This window comes from Lotus japonicus, chromosome 4 (genome assembly GCF_012489685.1).
Source record: "Lotus japonicus ecotype B-129 chromosome 4, LjGifu_v1.2".
Classification (NCBI taxonomy): domain Eukaryota; kingdom Viridiplantae; phylum Streptophyta; class Magnoliopsida; order Fabales; family Fabaceae; genus Lotus; species Lotus japonicus.
The window spans coordinates 6,620,536-6,639,401 of record NC_080044.1 but is presented as its reverse complement, the minus strand read 5'-3'; the positions used below and the strand labels follow the sequence as shown (position 1 = coordinate 6,639,401).

At 40.3% G+C, this 18,866-nt stretch overlaps 1 protein-coding gene across 1 annotated transcript; it reads right to left on the bottom strand.

The window, feature by feature from the left end:
- Positions 1-447: 447 nt before the first annotated feature.
- On the bottom strand, positions 448-4,019 carry LOC130711625 (E3 ubiquitin-protein ligase AIRP2-like). Its single transcript, XM_057561324.1, has 5 exons — positions 3,715-4,019; positions 2,958-3,108; positions 2,797-2,863; positions 2,465-2,699; positions 448-1,000 (listed from the first exon to the last, which is right to left on the bottom strand). The coding sequence occupies exons 1-5, from the start codon at positions 3,795-3,797 to the stop codon at positions 790-792; spliced, it is 747 nt and encodes a 248-aa protein (XP_057417307.1). The 5' UTR covers positions 3,798-4,019; the 3' UTR covers positions 448-789.
- Positions 4,020-18,866: the final 14,847 nt, after the last annotated feature.

Here is an 18,866-nt window from a genome sequence, read left to right as displayed (position 1 = left end):
GAGCAAGGACCGGAGCCCGAAAAATAGATAAAGAGGCGAACATTTAATACATTAGTAGCATGTTTGGATGAGCTTACTTTTCCCCTAGAATCAATTCTGAAATTTAAAAACTACTCATTGAAGTTTCTTCACAGAATTAAGTAGGAGAATTTCTAAGCAAATTTAACAAAGGCAGCCTTTAACAAATGGCTATTTGAAAGATGCAGTACTTAAGTTTTTTTTTTTTTATCTTGGGGAAACTGTCCATATTTGTATTACTCAGTTCAGTACCAGGGTAAGAGGTCGTTAATGAAATACTCAATTGATGTAGGGGCCTCGATAAACCATTTGTGCAAGGGCACGTTTAATCTTCCCAGAGCAACACCAATCTAAAATATACAAGTAAATTCGCACCTTCTATATCAAACACACTAATTATAGATACCAACAATGATAACTACTAAAATATATGGTTGCAGGAAAAGGCAACATAGATAAATCAAGTGATACAACTTAGTCATTCCACAGGAGCAGGATGTGCAAATCTCTTGTTAAGTAATTCCATCTGTACAGGAATATACAAATGAGCTAGCTAGATACAGTTTACCATCTCAACTTCACCAGCAACCCACAATAACAAAGGGCTGGATTCTTCTGGTAGAAGTGGGAAGCAAGTACTGAAACTCTATATATAAGATACACTAAATTTGCCAAATCAGCTTCGACTTTTATGTGACTCACTTGAATTGAAAGCTAGTAACTATCAATCCAAGACAACAGCGTACATTAAAATATATCTGTTGCAATCACTTACCTTATGTGTGAGTCATATGTGTCAAAAAGGGATTCTGGAACAATCACAGGCAGCTTATCTATATACATAAAAAGCCTTCTAAGGTTCTCCCTTGTCACTGTTGCCATATCTACCGCATCCCTCCTATCAGTAAACACCCAGAGATCACCAGAGTTTACTCGCTTCAGGTTGTCACGGCAAAATGGGCATGACTGTGATATTGTTCGCCTGCAAAAGATATCAAATCACTTAAAACCTTTAACTAAACTGAGAGAACACGAGGCATGCAGGAGGTATGAGACATCAGCTAGAATTTGATAAACCAGACTCGGATGATAAAGGGTAACCTGGTGCTGCTTATGCATGCCGGAGGTATGATACATCCTTCTAGTAACTACTTATGCTTCCCAAATCAGTCCCAACTAATTTCTTTTCATCTTCACAGCCTAATACTATTTTTGTTTATTTCTTTGAAATTCACACTCGAGTATCAATAATGAAATGTGACAGGTGATGACACATCACACGTACCTCATGCATGGTGCCTTTGGTGGAAATTACACCAGCAATCAAGCACCAGATTCTAAAACCAGTCAACTCTTCAATGTTATTAATGGCAGATGGAATTAAGCCTTAAATCTGCCATAAAAGTAGCGGATGACATTGCAGCTTACGCTTCTAGCGGATATATATATATATATATATATATATATATATATATATATATATATATATATGTTACACACACTCACACACATATATATATGGAGAGAGAGAGTGAGAGATACCGAAAGCCTGCAAGCTAAAATAAAAAGCACTAATACCCTATGTCAATAAACTAGAAACATTGCAATAAATAAAATTCGCTGAAAGTATCATTCCCTTGAACAACTAAACAAAAAGGACAGAATCACAGAAACAAAAGGACATAAGAGAGAAAGAAATAGAGAGATTAACTGAAGGAATGGATAACAGAACAGAGTATATAGACAGAGAAAGGCAGAAAAGGGAATGAGGAAGAAAACGAGTCATTCATCAGAGATCTGCAATTGGCTAGAGAAGTAGAGATGCCAAAGATGGCAGAGAAGATGTGGGAGCAGCTGAGCAGTTTGAGGCTTTGAGGTAAGAGCAGAGACTTGTGAATGAGAGGAGACAGCAAAATGTGCGGAGATGCAAGCAAAAATATGAAAGCCGCCGTGCCATGACCATTATTTGTCAAAAATCCACCATGCCATAGCCTCCTGCATTTGACAACACTGGCTCACTTATTGTAAGACCTGTAATTTTCACTACTTACAGCTTCTGCCATGGCAAAAGACATTTTACTTTATAATGAACAAACTCAAAAGTCAAAACCTATGGAAACCCAACCGGGCTCAATGGATTAAATTCAAGTGATAGCTTCTAGCTAGTTCAGTGGATAAGATGGCTGCGCTCCAGCTCACTCAAGAATGGGACTATTACTTAAACACTGTAGTCATTTAGTAGTGACCATGTCTATACAGTATGAAATCAGCAAAAACTAACAAAATGTAACCATAGACATAGAGTTGATTGTTAACCACAAAGAACCAAAGACGTCAATACAATAAAATCAAACAACCCTAAAATCCTCTGTCTTCTTGATACTTATAAGTCATGATTGTAAAAGAATAGGGACAGACAAAGTCACACAGAGAGTTGAGGGAGTACCATTCGCGGTAACATTTCAGGCACATGGCATGGTTGCAGTTGGGCAACACAATCTTACTATTCGTCTCCATGCATATTCCACATTCATCTTCTCTTTCAATGTCTAAGTCAGAAGATTGCCAGTACTCTTCATCATCTCTTCTGCGATACCTCTCCATGCACACAGCCTTCTGCTTTCTATCCTCAGTATCAGTAACGCCTTTCTGAAGTTGCAACAGAGAGGGATAAATGACCGCTGCTCAAATCAGAAGCTAAACAGTGTCAGCAACCAACAAAAGCTAAAAAGCAAACTAACTAACTCAATCTAGATTAAACCACAAGGAAAATTATACCATAGAATTCTCTAATGCTTGCTTTTCTTTCATGAGTAGACATGGTGGTTGTCCCATCCACATACACCTACACACATCATGAGGCAAATTCCTCACCTTGTCCAACTCCCTCATTTCAAATTTTCAATATTCATATAAAAAAAATCTAAACTCCTCCTTACCTTGTAAATTAGGATTCTCAACAATCCAAGGGCCCCAGCAAGGTGACAATCTGTCCACTGCACCAGAAAAAGAAACAGGTGTGCAGCTGGACTGTATGACATTCTCATCTGAAGGCATGCTCCATCATATTCCCTAGGAAAATCTGAGGCCCTACTCATCCAAATACCATGAAAAAACAATAACTAACTAGCACAAATTTGATAATTATTAATGGATTGAAAGGTTGAAAAAAAAGGAGCACCCCTTTCAAAAAATTATCTTTGCCAATTACAGAGGATTCTAATCAGAAATTTGTACAATCCATAGTACTCAAGCCAAATTAGTCAGGGGAATTCAACCCTACCTAAACTAATTGACAACTCCACCACACACAAGCACACATATAAGCAATACTCAGTGGAAAATCAACATTGAAAATCACTTTTATCAGCAAAATTAATTGAATTTAGCAAACTAAATACACCCAATTCATGAAATAAAATCCAAAAATGAACACTGACCAGAAGATAAAAAGGCAAACACATGAAAACAAAAAACATTACTACCAACCAAAATTTGCCAATCAAAAAAAAAAATTAGAAAAAAAAATCACAGAAAATCAACATACCCAGAAAAATTTCTCACTCAGAAATTACCCCAAAATAAAAAAGGAAGAAATTTAACAACAATAGAGGAAAAGTGATCACCTTTACATTAAATTCAGAAAGAAAAAATGATGGAGTAAAGTGAAAGCAAAGAGTGAGAGAGAGAACTGACAGGGTATTGGCATGGTGAATATCAGCTTCAAGGAGTTTCAATGAGTCCTTGAAGGACTTACGCATGGAAGCCGCCACGTACATGACCAAAATTAGGAACACCCCACAAAGCAAAAAGCTTCAAAATGGAAACTTTTTGTGTGAATGAAGGAGAAGGAGAAGGAGAAGGAGGTGGTTGGTTGGGTGAATGAATGAATGAAGAAACCTTGAAACCCTGGAAGGCTGGGGTTTGTTTCTCACTCTACCTTGAGACAGTGAAGAGAGAGAAAAATGGTGGAGATGAATGAAGGGTGCTTCGTGTTGCTTCTATGCTGTTCTTGTAAGCCAAGACCGTGAGCTTTGAAGGACACGTGTACCCACAACACCCTTACCACGCCATTATTATTATTATTAAATAAATAATAATATCAATATTTTACTTTATTTATAAATAAATGGTAGTAAAAACAAATCATGTGTTATCGAATGATAACTCAAGTGATAAGAGTAGGTATATGAGTTAGGGGGGAAATGTGTAAGAATCAATCATTTCATTGGAGGGGTAAAAATATGAGAGTATGAATAACATGTTTACAATAAAAAGAGTGAGTATGAATAACATCCATTTAATTTTTATTCCTCTACTAAAGTTTCTCGAGTCTAGATGTGTGATTATGATCATTATCCTTGGTTTTTAAATGTTTACAATAAGTCTTCACGTGAGTTGAGAGATAAGGCATAGGGCGAGAAGGCGCATGACTCTCTAATGAGGTTTTTGTTGCCCTCCCTTCCTCGATGGCGGCGACTACAATCTTGGTCGTCTGCTTCATTGCAGTGGATGCTTGTTCCTTATGCTTAATGGATGTTGATGTTGTGAGGGAGGAAATCTATGATTTCATCTTTGACACGATGGCTACGAAGCAACCTTAGTTTTCTCGTTATCTAGTACCTTTTAAAATTATACTCCCTCCGTTCCCTATTATAAGTCACATTTTTTGAAAAAATTTTGTTACAAAATATAAATCAATTTCTAATATCTAGGAAGCATTAAATATTTTTTTCCAAATTCACCATCATATTTAATATGAAAGATATGATAAACTTTAGAAGTATTAACTTGGAGAGAGAAAATCATAGGAAAGTAAATAAGGGTAATCTAGGAAAGTAAATCATTTTTTTTACAAATTTATTACTATTAACTACTTTTCTTAATCTAAGAGAATTAGTTATTTGTGACTTATATATAGGAACGGAGGGAGTAGTTTTCTTTTGATTGTGGAAGCCCTTGAGTGCAATCTCAGAACCAAGAAATCAAGGGAGGAAGCGACTGTTGATTAATAATAATTTTAGAATATTCAATACATTGATAATTGATATTGATGTAAAAAAAAGATAAATTGATATTTGTAAGTGCTTAGGTGAGGTTCTTACTTTTTTTACTGTACAATTTATTTGGCAGAATCGTTGATTTCTGGTATGCTTAATTGTATTTTTAATACCTCATTTACACCTTCTATGCGAGACTGATCCCCAATAAAAATAAATTGCACTTTAAGTCCTCAACCAAAGCCTCTGTTTGCTGAAATGATTTTTCATCTAGATTCAGTGAAAAACTAACATTTCTCACTGACGTGCCTCCTCATTTTGGTCCAAAATAAGCTTTCTCTCTCCAATCTGAGTGTCAAGTCATAAATGAAGAGGTATGTAAGTGAGACAAGTTAGTTTTCTCATGGAGTTTGTACGAAAATTCATTTCTGCTGACGAAGGCAATTTACTTTTGTTGGGGACCAATCTCACATAAGTGGTATAAGTAGAGGACCAACAATGCAATTAAGCCTGTATTTTGGGTCAAAAATGTTATAAATTGGTGTGAGAAAAAAGGGAGTAAAGTTTGGAGGAATGGAGTAGGAGATGCAACGTGATAAATGAAGTGAATGAGGCAGTTATCCAAATTTGCATGCTCTTTCTCTTCCCCACTCTCTCTTTGCCACTTTACCTCTTTATGGCTTGGTAGCTTTGGAGACCCGCTCTTTCAGTTTCAGTTGGTGGGTTACACTTTCTCGTCACATTATAATCACAATTTGCGGTGCACAACCTTAATCATATAAAACTACGAAACAATACAATCAATTATATATAAAACAACAAACTACAACCCATAACTATTTGTTTTTCTAAATAATGATGTTAGTTGCACCTAAATAAATTAAATAATTCATAGATGAGATATGCATTTTTAGTTGGTTTCTTCAGGCAAAACTGAATTGTGTTTTTACCTTTAACCTTCATATTTGTTTTTGTTTGCCTATTTTTCATAGTATAACTACTATGTATTATTAGTGTAAAAATGCTTTACACAATTATTTAATTAGAAATTTAAAATCTATCTATTCTCATATAATAATTAAATTGAAATTTTTAAAAATAAAAATGGATACATTTTGGAATAAAGGTGTGTACATTATCAGTGTAAATTTTAATTATACAATTATCCAAAGTTAGCTCAAGTGGTAAGAGTTAGGGAACATAAGGGTTGAGCGGGATGAAGGGTGAATGGTCCATGGTTCAAATCCTAATGAGGGACTAAGTTTTTGGTTACATAGTAAAAATGAGTGCTATAATACCAATTGAGGGTACAAATAGAAGAAAATGAAATAAAATGTTTTGCATTTGTAAAACAACATATATTTTAAAAAAATAGAGAAAAAGCTAAAAGAACGTATAGGAGTGAAGGGAATAATACGTAATTGAGCTTTTATATAAGGAAAATGCTGTGGGGCACAACCTTGGGGCTCGTGCACCACGCACGAAGCACTTTATGACGGTTTTAAACCGCCAGAAACCGTAGCTTTTCTTTTTATTTGACAGTTGTAGTTTTGTGGCGGTTTTGAACCGCCAGAAACAGTAGCTTTGTTTTTTTTTTTTTGCGGTTGTAATTTTGTGGCGGTTTTAAACCCCCACAAAATTACTCTCGTGCATCACTCGTACCTACTCTCTCGTACTATATAACATTGCTCTTTATATAAACTATTATTTCCATACTTAAAAATTTAAGATTAATTTATCTTAATTAATCAAAGACGAAAATTGTGACGAAGGCTTCTAGGTAAAATATGGGATCCCAGCGCACCACTATCATTCATTGTAGATATAACAATAAATTATTTAGATGGTTCATTCTCATTATCACTTCGGTCACCCTCTCTCCCAACACGCTTTTTGTTGCTCGAGTTTTTGGAAAAAAAAACATTATTGTCTTGTTCTACTATGTTATGTCATGTTTAGTTATGTTACCAAATGCTATATATATAATACTTCTCTCGTTCGTAATTATAAGACGTAAAATATTAGAGCGGTGTTATTAAACTCGGCTAGATGATCGACTCGATTGAGACTCCGTGTAGATGGGTACGTTATTAGTTCAACCAGTGAACTTAGCTTGTTAAAAAAATTGAATATATTAGACATATAACATATGATATGCCCTCTTATATATCCCTCTATGCTGCAAAGTAGGGGTGTTCGCGGATTGGATTGGATCGATTTTGAGGAGAAAAATCATCCGATCCGATCTCATCGGTTTTATGATTTTGTCATCCAATGGATTTTTTACTAAATTCAAATCCGAACCAATCCGATCCAATCTATAGCGGTTTGGATTGGATTGGATTATTCGGTTTTTGTTTCACTTTTTTATATTTTGAAATTGTGTTGTATAAATTTTAAAAATATATGATATATGATACATAATTTATAACATTAATATAACATTCATAAATTATAACATAGTAACAAATTTTTAAATTATGATTATAATTGTTTACTTTGATGCATGTATATAGTTCAAATAATTACTTGAACTTTTTTTATTAAAACGTAATTTTATAAATAAGCATGTGTGATATAATCAATATATAAACAATAAATATGTACTATGTAAGTGTAAATTGAATGATATATGTATAACTAAAAGTATACATATTTGTGAATGTTCGGTTTGGATTGGATTGGTTCGGTTTTGGAAATCAAATCCGAAATCCGATCCGATCCAATAAATAATTTCGGTTTTTTCAATTTTCAGTCCGTTCGGTTTTCGGTTTGATTGGATTTCGGTTTTTTTGGATCGGTTTATCGGTTTTGTTTGGATTGGTTTGGTTATGAACACCCCTACTGCAAAGTAATTAGTGGTTGAATGTTGGTTGTTGCGGCAGCACAATGTCAAAATCATGGGAGCTGCGAAGCCGCGGGAGAAAGAAAAGATGGTAGGTCTGAATTAAATGTACGTAGCTCCCCCTGTTGCTCCATCTGCAGTCATCAACAATTAAGTTTGTTTGCAAATAATATATGCACCCTCTTTGACTCCTTTGTGGTCCCTTATGCCATTACAAAAAGGATATACAAGATTGAAAAATGTAGTATGTTAATTTTAGTATTGTGTGCTCATGAAGTATTACACCTAATCTAATCCGTGACTACTGACTTAAAAAATGGATGGTTATTAGACATGTCACGAATCATATGTAGGGATGAGAGTGATTAAATGAGATTCGTCCCTCCACATCTAAATGATGGAAATTAATAATAAATAATTATCAAAGATATTTTACACCGGATGTTGAACATCAAGTCATGTTGAAGCTAGCCTAATGTTGATTGTACATAAAATTTTAATAGTCAATTAACATTGGTCATTCGTTAAGAAGCACTCATAAATCGTCGAGAAGAAATGGATCAAAATCTTTCACTAGAAGACACAATATTGACAACTTATTATTTGTTGGACAAATATGAGTATAAGAAAAATTCTTCTATTGTTCAAGGAAAAATACCCAAGCAAAAGCACACTTTTCAGACTACTTTTCAAAGGTTTTCCTCTTTTTGAGGTGGAAGAAGGTGAAAATGAAGTGTTTAAAAAATAAGTTGTGTGTATATTATTGTTTGTTCTGTACTAGGGCAAGCTTACGTAAGAGAAAGACAAAAAGTAAACCCTAGCAGAGCACTAAAATAGCAAAACTACCATAAAAGGAATATTCTCATTAATGCTGAAAAGTTGGTTTTGTACAAGTGGACGACCTCCCCTTTTATAGAGGGGGTGGTCATGATATGGACCTTTCCTATATTTGGGCCTGACAATCAGGGCCCAAATCCCTGTACATATAAGACAAATCCAAAGGAATCTTCCAACTGGCTTGTGGGTCCATCATCTAAGGGAGGGCAATGAAGCTCGTTGTGTCGCACTTCCCGCCATGGCTATCTTCAATGGTTTATTGTTCATTTTGGGCGGGACATAATCTTCTTTATGTCCCGCCCAGTCCACATGCCCCCAAGACATGAGACTCGAGTAATGAGTCGAAATGTCTTCATCATGTTACCTAGTAGTTCGCCTCTATTGTTTATTCGTTCATCGCCATTTTACTTTCGTTGTTACATCGCCATTTTCACGCTTCGCCACCTTTGTTGCCGTTTCAAAGATATGTCGCCACTAATCATAACCGTCAATCACGTCTTTTCAACTGACGCACGTATCCTTGTTTTCCGGGATTTCGTCATCATTTGTTATAAATGCAATTTTCAGTTGTGCGTCTCGAGGAGTAATGTCTTTTCGCTTCCTACCTTTTCGAATTTCAAATCCCACAATCCCACGATCTTCCCCCACTCATTCTCTCTCCTCCTTTCTCTCTATAAAAACCCCTTTTCACTTTTCATTTTTCACTTTCTTAAAACTTTTGTTCTGAAAATCTTTTCACCGCAGCTTTCATTCTCTTCTTTGAACTCCGGTAAACCTTTTCTTCCTCCGGCCGTCGTCATTGCGCGGTGCTCCCCTATTGCCGACGTTCTCCTTTCTCAAATCCACAGTTCTTCCCCTGGTTAGTTTTTCTCTTTCTTGAGATTCTTCGTTTACTTCTTTTTTCTCTGACTCTGTTCATCTTCTTTCTTCTTTTAGTTTGTTCATCTTCTTTCTTCTTTTTATGAAACTGCCTCGCATGTCTTTACCAAACGCTAGCCTTTCTTCCCTAGAACTTTCTTCACCCTCCACGGAGGAGGAAGTTGTCGTCCCCTCTATAATTGAAATTCACTCCTCGCCTTCTACCCATGATGATTCCGGTCCCGCCGGCTCTGTAGACTCAATTCTCTCCTCTAATGGAGATTTGTCTTCACCTGAATGGCGCTCTGACGCGCATTTAGTTGAAGATAAATGTCTGTTGCGTTCTATCTGGAGCAGCGTTGGGAGCATTAATTCGCTTCGAATATCTGCTCAAGGGTTCACGAAGATAAATCCCGCCACCTCGAATAATGAAGATCATCTGTTGAATGTCCTCCCATGTGGCGAAGATGACTGTGTTCTGTTGCGTAAAGAACCAGCCGATGAATCGCCCGATTTCTTCTTTGTTTATGGCTATTTCTTCTTAGACTTGAACATCAAACTTCCTTTCTCGCCGTTTATATGTCACGTTCTTTCTTTTCTGAATGTGGCGCCTTGCCAACTCCAGCCCAACGCCTGGGGTTTTCTCCGCTGCTTTGAAATTCTTTGTGAACACTTGAGTTTCACCCCAACCTATCCTTTGTTCTTCCTTTTCTATAAATCAGTCACCACTAAACCTACTTCTGTGAAATGGGTTCCACTTTTAGCCCGTAAGAACATGAGTCGGTTCACCGCCCTTAAAAGCCATTACAAAGTATGGCAGAAAAAATACTTTAAAGTTATGGAGTCGCCCGAAATAAAGAACTTGTTCCGAGATTCCGACAATAACCCTCTCTTCCCTTTTTACTGGACAAAGAACCCTCGCCGAAAAATATCCGTTTCATACGACGCCTTGGATGAATCTGAACAAGGCGTCGCCGATTACCTCCGCACACTACCAGTAATTTCTGGTCACGACTTGATTGAGGCGTCGAAATCCGGCACTTTAAATCAATTTTTTAGTAAGTTTATAATCTTTGCACGTAACTTGTTTTTCTTTTTGTTCATGTATCTCGTCTAATTGGTGTTTTCCATACAGCTACGATGGGAAAAAGCAAGGTTGACGCGAACCCAATCAAGATGAAGGAATACCTCGCCCAGTCTGCTGCGGCGACGAAGAAGAGGGCCGCCGAAACTGAGCAAAAGAAGAAGAATGAAGGTACTTCGGGTTCTGACAACGTCAGGGACCCTAAACGTCAAAAAACTTCAGGTGCTGCTGGTGGTAAGCCTCTCCACCAATCGACTCTCGATCCAAAAAGTCATCCGGCTGAGAAAAAGAAGGGACATGACAATGTCCCGCCCCCTCAACAAGATTCAAGCGCGCTAATCAACCGCCCACCAACTCCATTTAACCAAGCTGGCCCTAGCTCAGCCATTGGTGGCGAGGCTCCTCCCCCCTTGCTGAACTTGTCGGATCCTCACTTCAATGGGCTTGAATTCATGACCCGTACTTTTGACAACCGGATTCACAAGGACATTTCCGGTCAAGGCCCCCCCAACATTGCTTCCGTGGCGATCCATCACGCGCTTTCTGCCGCCAGTACTGTGGCGGGAATGGCTCAGTGCGTGAAGGAGTTGATATCGGCCAAGAACCGTTATGAAAAGAAGGCGGCTGATTATAAGACTGCATATGAGCGAGCGAAGGCCGATGCTGAAACCGCCGACAAGAAGCTGAAGGCCGCCGAGGAGAAGTGTGCTAAGTTAGCTGATGACTTGGCTGCTTCTGACTTGCTCCTTCAGAAGACCAAGTCCCTAAAGGAAACCATCAACGACAAACACACTGCTGTTCAAGCCAAGTGTCAAAAACTGGAAAAGAAGTACGAACGCCTAAGTGCTTCCATCTTGGGGCGTGCTTCTCTCCAGTTTGCTCAAGGCTTTCTGGCGGCCAAAGAGCAAATTAGTGTGGTTGAGCCGGGCTTTGATCTTTCCCGTATTGGGTGGCTGAAGGAGATCAAGGATGGTCAAGTAGTTGGTGATGATGACATTAGCCTCGACCTCCTTCCCCAATTCGTTGATGAAAGTGAGCCTGAAGAAGATGGCGAGGATGGGAATGAGCAGCACAAGAACGAGGATCACGAGAAGGAAGACCCTCAAGCTGGGACAAGCCAGGGCAACAACGCCAACAATGAGAATCTGGCTTGAATTTGTAATTTGTTTTTATTTTGTTGAGTCATCTTTTATCTTTGGGGCCTTGCCCCTTTTGTCTTTTTTCATTCCAAATTATGTACGGGCGTCGCCCCTTTTTCTTGCTTTTAATGAAGACCGTTTTAAATTTTGTTGTTACCTTGAGTTGTTATCAATTATTGTTGTTACTTAGGTCTATATACCTTAGTCGATTTTTCGACGAGGCTTGGTTTCTAGTGGCCACTAGAATTGCCAAGGCTTGCAATATTGGATGGCGATACTTTCTTATTCCGAAAGGTTTATTCGCGGTATTATATACCTTGATACGATTTACTTTGCATAAACTCGTAATATAAATCAAAAAGTAACTTCTGTTGAAATAATCTTCATTTCTTTTTCATACTCATACATGGGAACAATTGTCTCCATTCTTTATACATGCCGCCTCATTAAAAACCTCTACAAAGAAAGGGAAAAAGAGTGCGGCTTCATTCACCTTTGTTGTTTCTTTTAACTAAAATACTGCTTTAGATGAGAGGCGTTCCATGTTCGTGGAACCTTTTGACCGCTTAGTTGTTCCAACTTATAAGCTCCTCCTCCAACGTCGCCTATAATCCTGTAAGGCCCGCCCCAATTGGGCGAAAGCTTGTTGTGCTTGTCAGGTATTGTGTTTTTTCGGAGCACTAAGTCTCCCACCCTCATTTTTCTTGGCACGACTTTTGTTGAGAATTTTCTTGCAACCTTTACTTTTCCCGCCTCATTCCTTATGTGTGCCTCCCGTTGTTCCTCTGGCAACATAATTAGATTTGCTATCAGATTTTCCCCGTTGTCATTCTCATTAAACCGAGCCACTCGCCAACTTTGGTTTTCTATTTCTACCGGGAGCATGGCGTCAGTCCCATAAGTTAAACGATACGGGGTTTCCTTTGTGCTTGACTGTTCAGTGGTGTTGTATGCCCAAAGAACGCCTGGCAGTTCCTCCGCCCAAAGCCCTTTTGCTTCATCCAGTTTCTTCTTTAACCCTTTCAGGATAACCTTGTTAGCCGACTCAGCCTGCCCATTGGTTTGTGGATGTTCTACAGAGGCAAATCGCATCTCGATTCCCATTTCTGCACAGAATTCCCGGGTAACACTACTTGTGAATTGGGTTCCATTATCCATTACTAACGCCATGGGGACCCCAAATCTACAAACGATCCTTCGCCACAGGAAGTTCCTGACCTTGGCAGCTGTGATAGTCGCCACTGCCTCGGCTTCTATCCACTTAGTAAAGTAATCAACCGCCACGATGATATATTTCATTTGTGCCTTCGCTACAGGGAATGGTCCTAAGATATCAGTCCCCCACATGGCGAATGGCCAAGGCGCCATCATGGTTGTTAATTCTTCCGGTGGAGCCTTGTGTAAGTCAGAAAAGACTTGACATTTTTCACATTTCTTAACATACTCCAAACAATCCTTCTTCATTGTTGGCCAATAGAATCCTGCTCTTATCACTTTTACTGCCAAGGATCGCCCGCCGATATGACTAGAACACACACCTTCGTGGACTTCCGCCATTATTCCGAGAGCGTCCTTGGTATCGACACATTTGAGCATAGGAGACATGATTCCCTGGCTTCCCTGCGTTTTGTTCTCGTGTTCAAATCATCCTCCTTTGGTGGGTTCTCTAAGAAGGTCTTAATCGATTCCATCCAAGGTAGCTCGCCCTCACTGACTGACTTTACAGCTTTCAACTTTATTTCTACCAAATCAATGCTCGGGCGAGGCAGGGTTTCTTGAATGACTGTTTGGTAGTTGCCCAATCTCCCTGTGCTTGCCAACTTCGCCAACACATCAGCCCTCTCATTTTGTCCCCTCGGGACATGTTCTATTTTGATTTCTTTGACCTCCATCATCAATCTGCGCACCACTTCCAAATATTTGGACAGTTGCGGATCCTTCACCTGGTACTCGCCTTTCACTTGTTTAACCACTAACTGCGAATCTCCTTTGATAAATAACTTCTGGACTCCCAACTCAATGGCCAACCTTAAGCCGGCAATCAGAGCCTCGTACTCAGATTGATTATTGCTCGCCTTGAACTCGAACTTGAGAGACTGTTCAATGATCATTTTATCTGGACTTTCAATTGTTATTCCCGCCCCACTTCCAGTGTTATTAGAGGACCCATCCACAGACAGGACCCATTCTCCTTGAGTCTTCTCACCTTCAGTGGGTGTTAATTCCGCCACGAAGTCAATTAAACTTTGGACAGTGACTTGGCCCCTTGGCTCATATTGTATGTCATATTCTGATAACTCAACTGACCAGCTAACCAATCGCCCTGATAAATCAGGCTTCTGAAGTACTTGCCTTAAGGGAACATCAGTTTTGACTTTGACTTGGAAACTTTGGAAGTAAGGCCTGAGGCGCCTTGCAGTTTTCAGAATCGCCAAAGCCGCCTTTTCAATTTTTTGGTACCGCAACTCTGCCCCCTGTAAAGTATGGCTCACGAAATATATAACTTTCTGCTTTTTTCCTTCTTCCTGGAGCAACACCGTACTTACCGCCTTGTCAGTAACCGCTAAATAGAGCACTAATGGAACGCCTGGTGTTGGCTTGGAGAGTACCGGTAATGTGGCCAATGTTTCTTTCAATTTGGTAAAAGCTTGTTCGCATTCCTCTGTCCACTGAAACTTTGAATTCTTTTTTAAACATGTGAAGAACGGGGCCGCTTTGTCACCCGCCATTGGCAAGAAACGTGACAAGACGGCCATTCGCCCTGTCAAACGCTGAACCTCCTTTACACTTGTTGGGCTTTTCATCTCCAAGATCGCCCTTCCCTTATCAGGGTTCACTTCTATTCCTCTTGATGTTAACATAAATCCCAAGAACTTTCCTCCCTGGATCCCAAAAGAACACTTCTCAGGATTCAACTTCATTTGATATGTTCTTAACTGATCAAACGCTTCTTTGAGGTCGCCACCATGATCACTAGCCCTGGCGGACTTTACAATCATGTCGTCCACATACACCTCCATATTCCTGCCTACTTGTTTTGAAAAAATTTTGTCCATGAGCCGTTGGTACGTAGCTCCTGCATTCTTCAAACCAAAAGGCATTGTCTTGTAACAATAGTTCGCCTGATTGGTCATAAATGCTGTACTTTCCTCATCCGAGGGATGCATCATAATCTGATTATAGCCCGAATAAGCGTCCATGAGACTTAAAAGTTCATTCCCGGAAGCTCCATCCACAAGCTTATCAACATTGGGAAGTGGGTACGAATCTTTGGGACACACTTTGTTCAAGCTTGTGTAGTCCGTGCACATTCGCCATTTCCCATTGGCCTTCTTGACCATCACAACATTGGCGAGCCACGTTGGGTACTGTACCTCACGGATGAAGCGGGCCTTGATTAATTTTTCAGTCTCTAATTGTACAGCCTTGTGCTTTTCTTCACTCATTCTTCGCCTTGGTTGGATGACTGGGGTCGCCCCCGGTCGTATGGCTAGTTTGTGAGTGATCACCTTGGGGTCAATCCCTGGTACATCATTGATGGTCCATGCGAAGAGATCTAGATTATCACCCAGAAGGGTGATTAGTCTGTCCTCTTGTTCTGTTGTCAAACCACTGCCAATCTTTAGAAACTTGTCCTTGACTTGCACCTGCTTGGTTTCTTCCAGAGGTTGTGGGCGAAAATCATCAGCCTCGTCCCTTGGGTCCAAGCTAAATCCTTCTTGTGGGAAGATTTCTGTAATTCGATGGCTCTCCTTGGCGGCCTTTCGCCCATAGAGCGCCACGCTTCTTAAATAGCATTCCCTTGCTGCACTCTGGTCTACACGCAATATCCCGACCTTCCCGTTGCAGGCGGGATATTTAACAGTTAAATGAGCAGTTGAGATGATCGCGCAGACCTTGTTGAGGGTGTCTCGCCCCAAGAGTACATTGTAATTGGCTCTACACGCCAATACTAAGTACTTTACTTGAAATTTCTTGACAAACTCTCCTTCTCCAAAGGCAGTCGGAATTTCCACGTATCCCCGCACACTGACACGGTCCCCTGTGAATCCCACCAAGGTTCCCTTGTATAGTTTCAAATCTGATTCCTTTAGTCCCAGGCGATCAAAGGCGTCTCCATAGATGATATCCGCCGAAGATCCCTGGTCTAAGAATACTTTCTTTGTCACATAATTGTTAACCCTAATTGTTACCACAATTGGATCGTTGTCATGGGGAATCACATGCGCGAAATCCTGAGGGGTAAATATAATAGGGGAATGATTCACCCAACACTCGCCTTCGTTCGACTCCTGTACTGAATGTACTGTCGCCACGTAGCGCTTTCTAGCCTTACTTGAAATTGCACCCCCGCCAAATCCTCCTGCAATAGATGAGCATTCCCCAACAGGATCGCCCAACTCTTCAACTATCTCTTTACCTTTACCTTTGTCCTCCTGAGTGATCTTAGCTACCTCCGGCGTTGCTGTGTCTTTAACAAAGTTTGTCAAATGGCCAGCTTTAATCAAACGATCAATTTCCCGCCTTAAATTCCAACAATTATCTGTCGTATGCCCCAACGCCTTGTGGTACTCGCACCACCTATTGGTGTCCACGTTAGCTGGCGGCCGCCGTGGGGGTGGTGGGTACTGCACAACGTTGGTCTGCCCAACTGCCCTTAAAATGGTACTTAAGGGTGCATTCAACTTAGTAAGTGGGACTGGCGTTGGCGAAGCACCAGGCTGACCAGCTGTGGCAGCAGTGGGACCTTGTGAATTTCTGTGCCATGTATTTTGAAAGCCAGGTTTAGAGTTTTGGTATGGTCCCGGTCTTGGTACACGGGGGGTTTGCGCTACCCTGGTTTCCTTCCCCGCCTTGGATTTGTCCTGTGAAACACCGCCAGATTGAGACTGCTTGCGTCCTTCCTCTCTTTCTTGTTTCTTCTGATCATCTTGCTCGATCAATATGAACTCTTGAACACGAGCGCGAAGATCCATCATATCCTTCGCCGGTCGCCTTGTTAAGTCTCTATTCAAATCTCCCGCCCGAAGGCCATTTTTGAATGACGCCAAACAGACATCTGGATTTTCCTCCTCCAACTGCACCTCCATCTTGCTGAAGCGTGCCATGTAGGTTTTTAACTTCTCGCCTGGTTGCTGATGTATGCTGATAAGATCAAACATTGTTGCTTTTGTGGTTTTATTGGCGGAAAATTGAGTCAGAAACTTAGTGGACAGATCAGTGAAATTATCAATGGAGAAGGGCGGTTGTCGAATGAACCACTGCATCGCCATGCCTTTGAACGTGGAAGGCAATAATCGACATTTTACCGCATCTGTCGCCCCGCCGATCACCATTTTGGTATTGAAATATCTAAGGTGCTCCATAGGATCAGATTCGCCCGAAAAGGCGTCTAATGCCATGGTTTGCAGGTGCTTTGGAATGTCCACCCTAGTGATGGCTGGAACAAAAGGTTGAAATTCAACTACATCCTCCGCCTCCAGGCGTTGTTCTTGCTTAAAATCCTGCCGCTGAGTGAGATACTCAACTTGGGCTTGCAACTGCTCGTTTTGGGACTGCACCTTCTGTAAAGTATCTAACATTTGTTGCAAAGCCGCAGGCGTGATACCTGTCACTGCCTCTTGCGCTCTCCGTGGAGCAGTGGTTTTAAGATCTTCCAAGTTCACATAGTCAGGCGGCGTTGAACGCCGCCGAACACCTGGATCTGATTTAGCGATCAGATCTGAAGGTCTTCCCGGAGCTGCATTCACCAATGACGCTGGCGACGGCGCCACTGAGTGGACCCCCTCCGAGGAAGCTTCCTGCTCTTGCTCGTCCAGTACGGGACGGTTGTTGTTTCGACCCACGCCGCATGAACGAGTCTCCATGGCTCGCAATTCCTCCTTCTGTCACCGGAAGAGCTAAGTCAGAGCCACAGACGGCGCCAATGTTCTGTACTAGGGCAAGCTTACGTAAGAGAAAGACAAAAAGTAAACCCTAGCAGAGCACTAAAATAGCAAAACTACCATAAAAGGAATATTCTCATTAATGCTGAAAAGTTGGTTTTGTACAAGTGGACGACCTCCCCTTTTATAGAGGGGGTGGTCATGATATGGACCTTTCCTATATTTGGGCCTGACAATCAGGGCCCAAATCCCTGTACATATAAGACAAATCCAAAGGAATCTTCCAACTGGCTTGTGGGTCCATCATCTAAGGGAGGGCAATGAAGCTCGTTGTGTCGCACTTCCCGCCATGGCTATCTTCAATGGTTTATTGTTCATTTTGGGCGGGACATAATCTTCTTTATGTCCCGCCCAGTCCATTGTTGAAAGGTTTTAGAATAGAGGTGGAGTTAAGCTGAAGTGCTCCTACTTTATCATGCAACCAACAAGAAGGCAAGACTTTAGCATTAAATTCTTAAGGATATGTATTAAATGCTTCTCTCTAACGTTCATGTTGAATTAATATATATCATGTTTCCTTTCAAAAAACAAAAATAAGAGAAGAGTAAAGGATGAAGAGCAATAGTCTTAAGTTTTTTGAATTCATTTATTATACATTCTCTATACTCTATAGTATTCAAAGTTCATACATATTAACTCACAATCATTTATTGGGAATCTTTGTAATACTCAGAGCTAACCTTCAAAAAGTATTCTTATGTATTGAGTTAGCAAACTTGAGATAGTTTAAAACTTGTAGAAGTTTATATCCACACAAATTCTATTGATTAGAAGAAAGCTTGGAGAGGCTAATGAAAACGCTACTTTAATTTGTGAGCCTGGTGAGGGAGGGCACTACAAAAAACTTGCCATATAGTGACGACAGAAAGCCGTAGGTAAAGGGTAAAAAACCGTCGCTATTGCTCGAAAAACTTTTACCGACGGCAAAAATTTTCGTGGTTTTTATTTCGTTGTACCCACGGTTTTGGTTCCGTCGGTATAACTTATAGTGACGGTAAACACTTCGTAAGTTTAGCTCAATACGATATACCTACGGTTTTGTTTCCATCGGTATAGGCTTTCATGACAATTTACGGTTGCACTATACCCACGGAAATATTGCCGACGCTGTAACCTTTTTGTGACGGAGAGTCGTCGTTG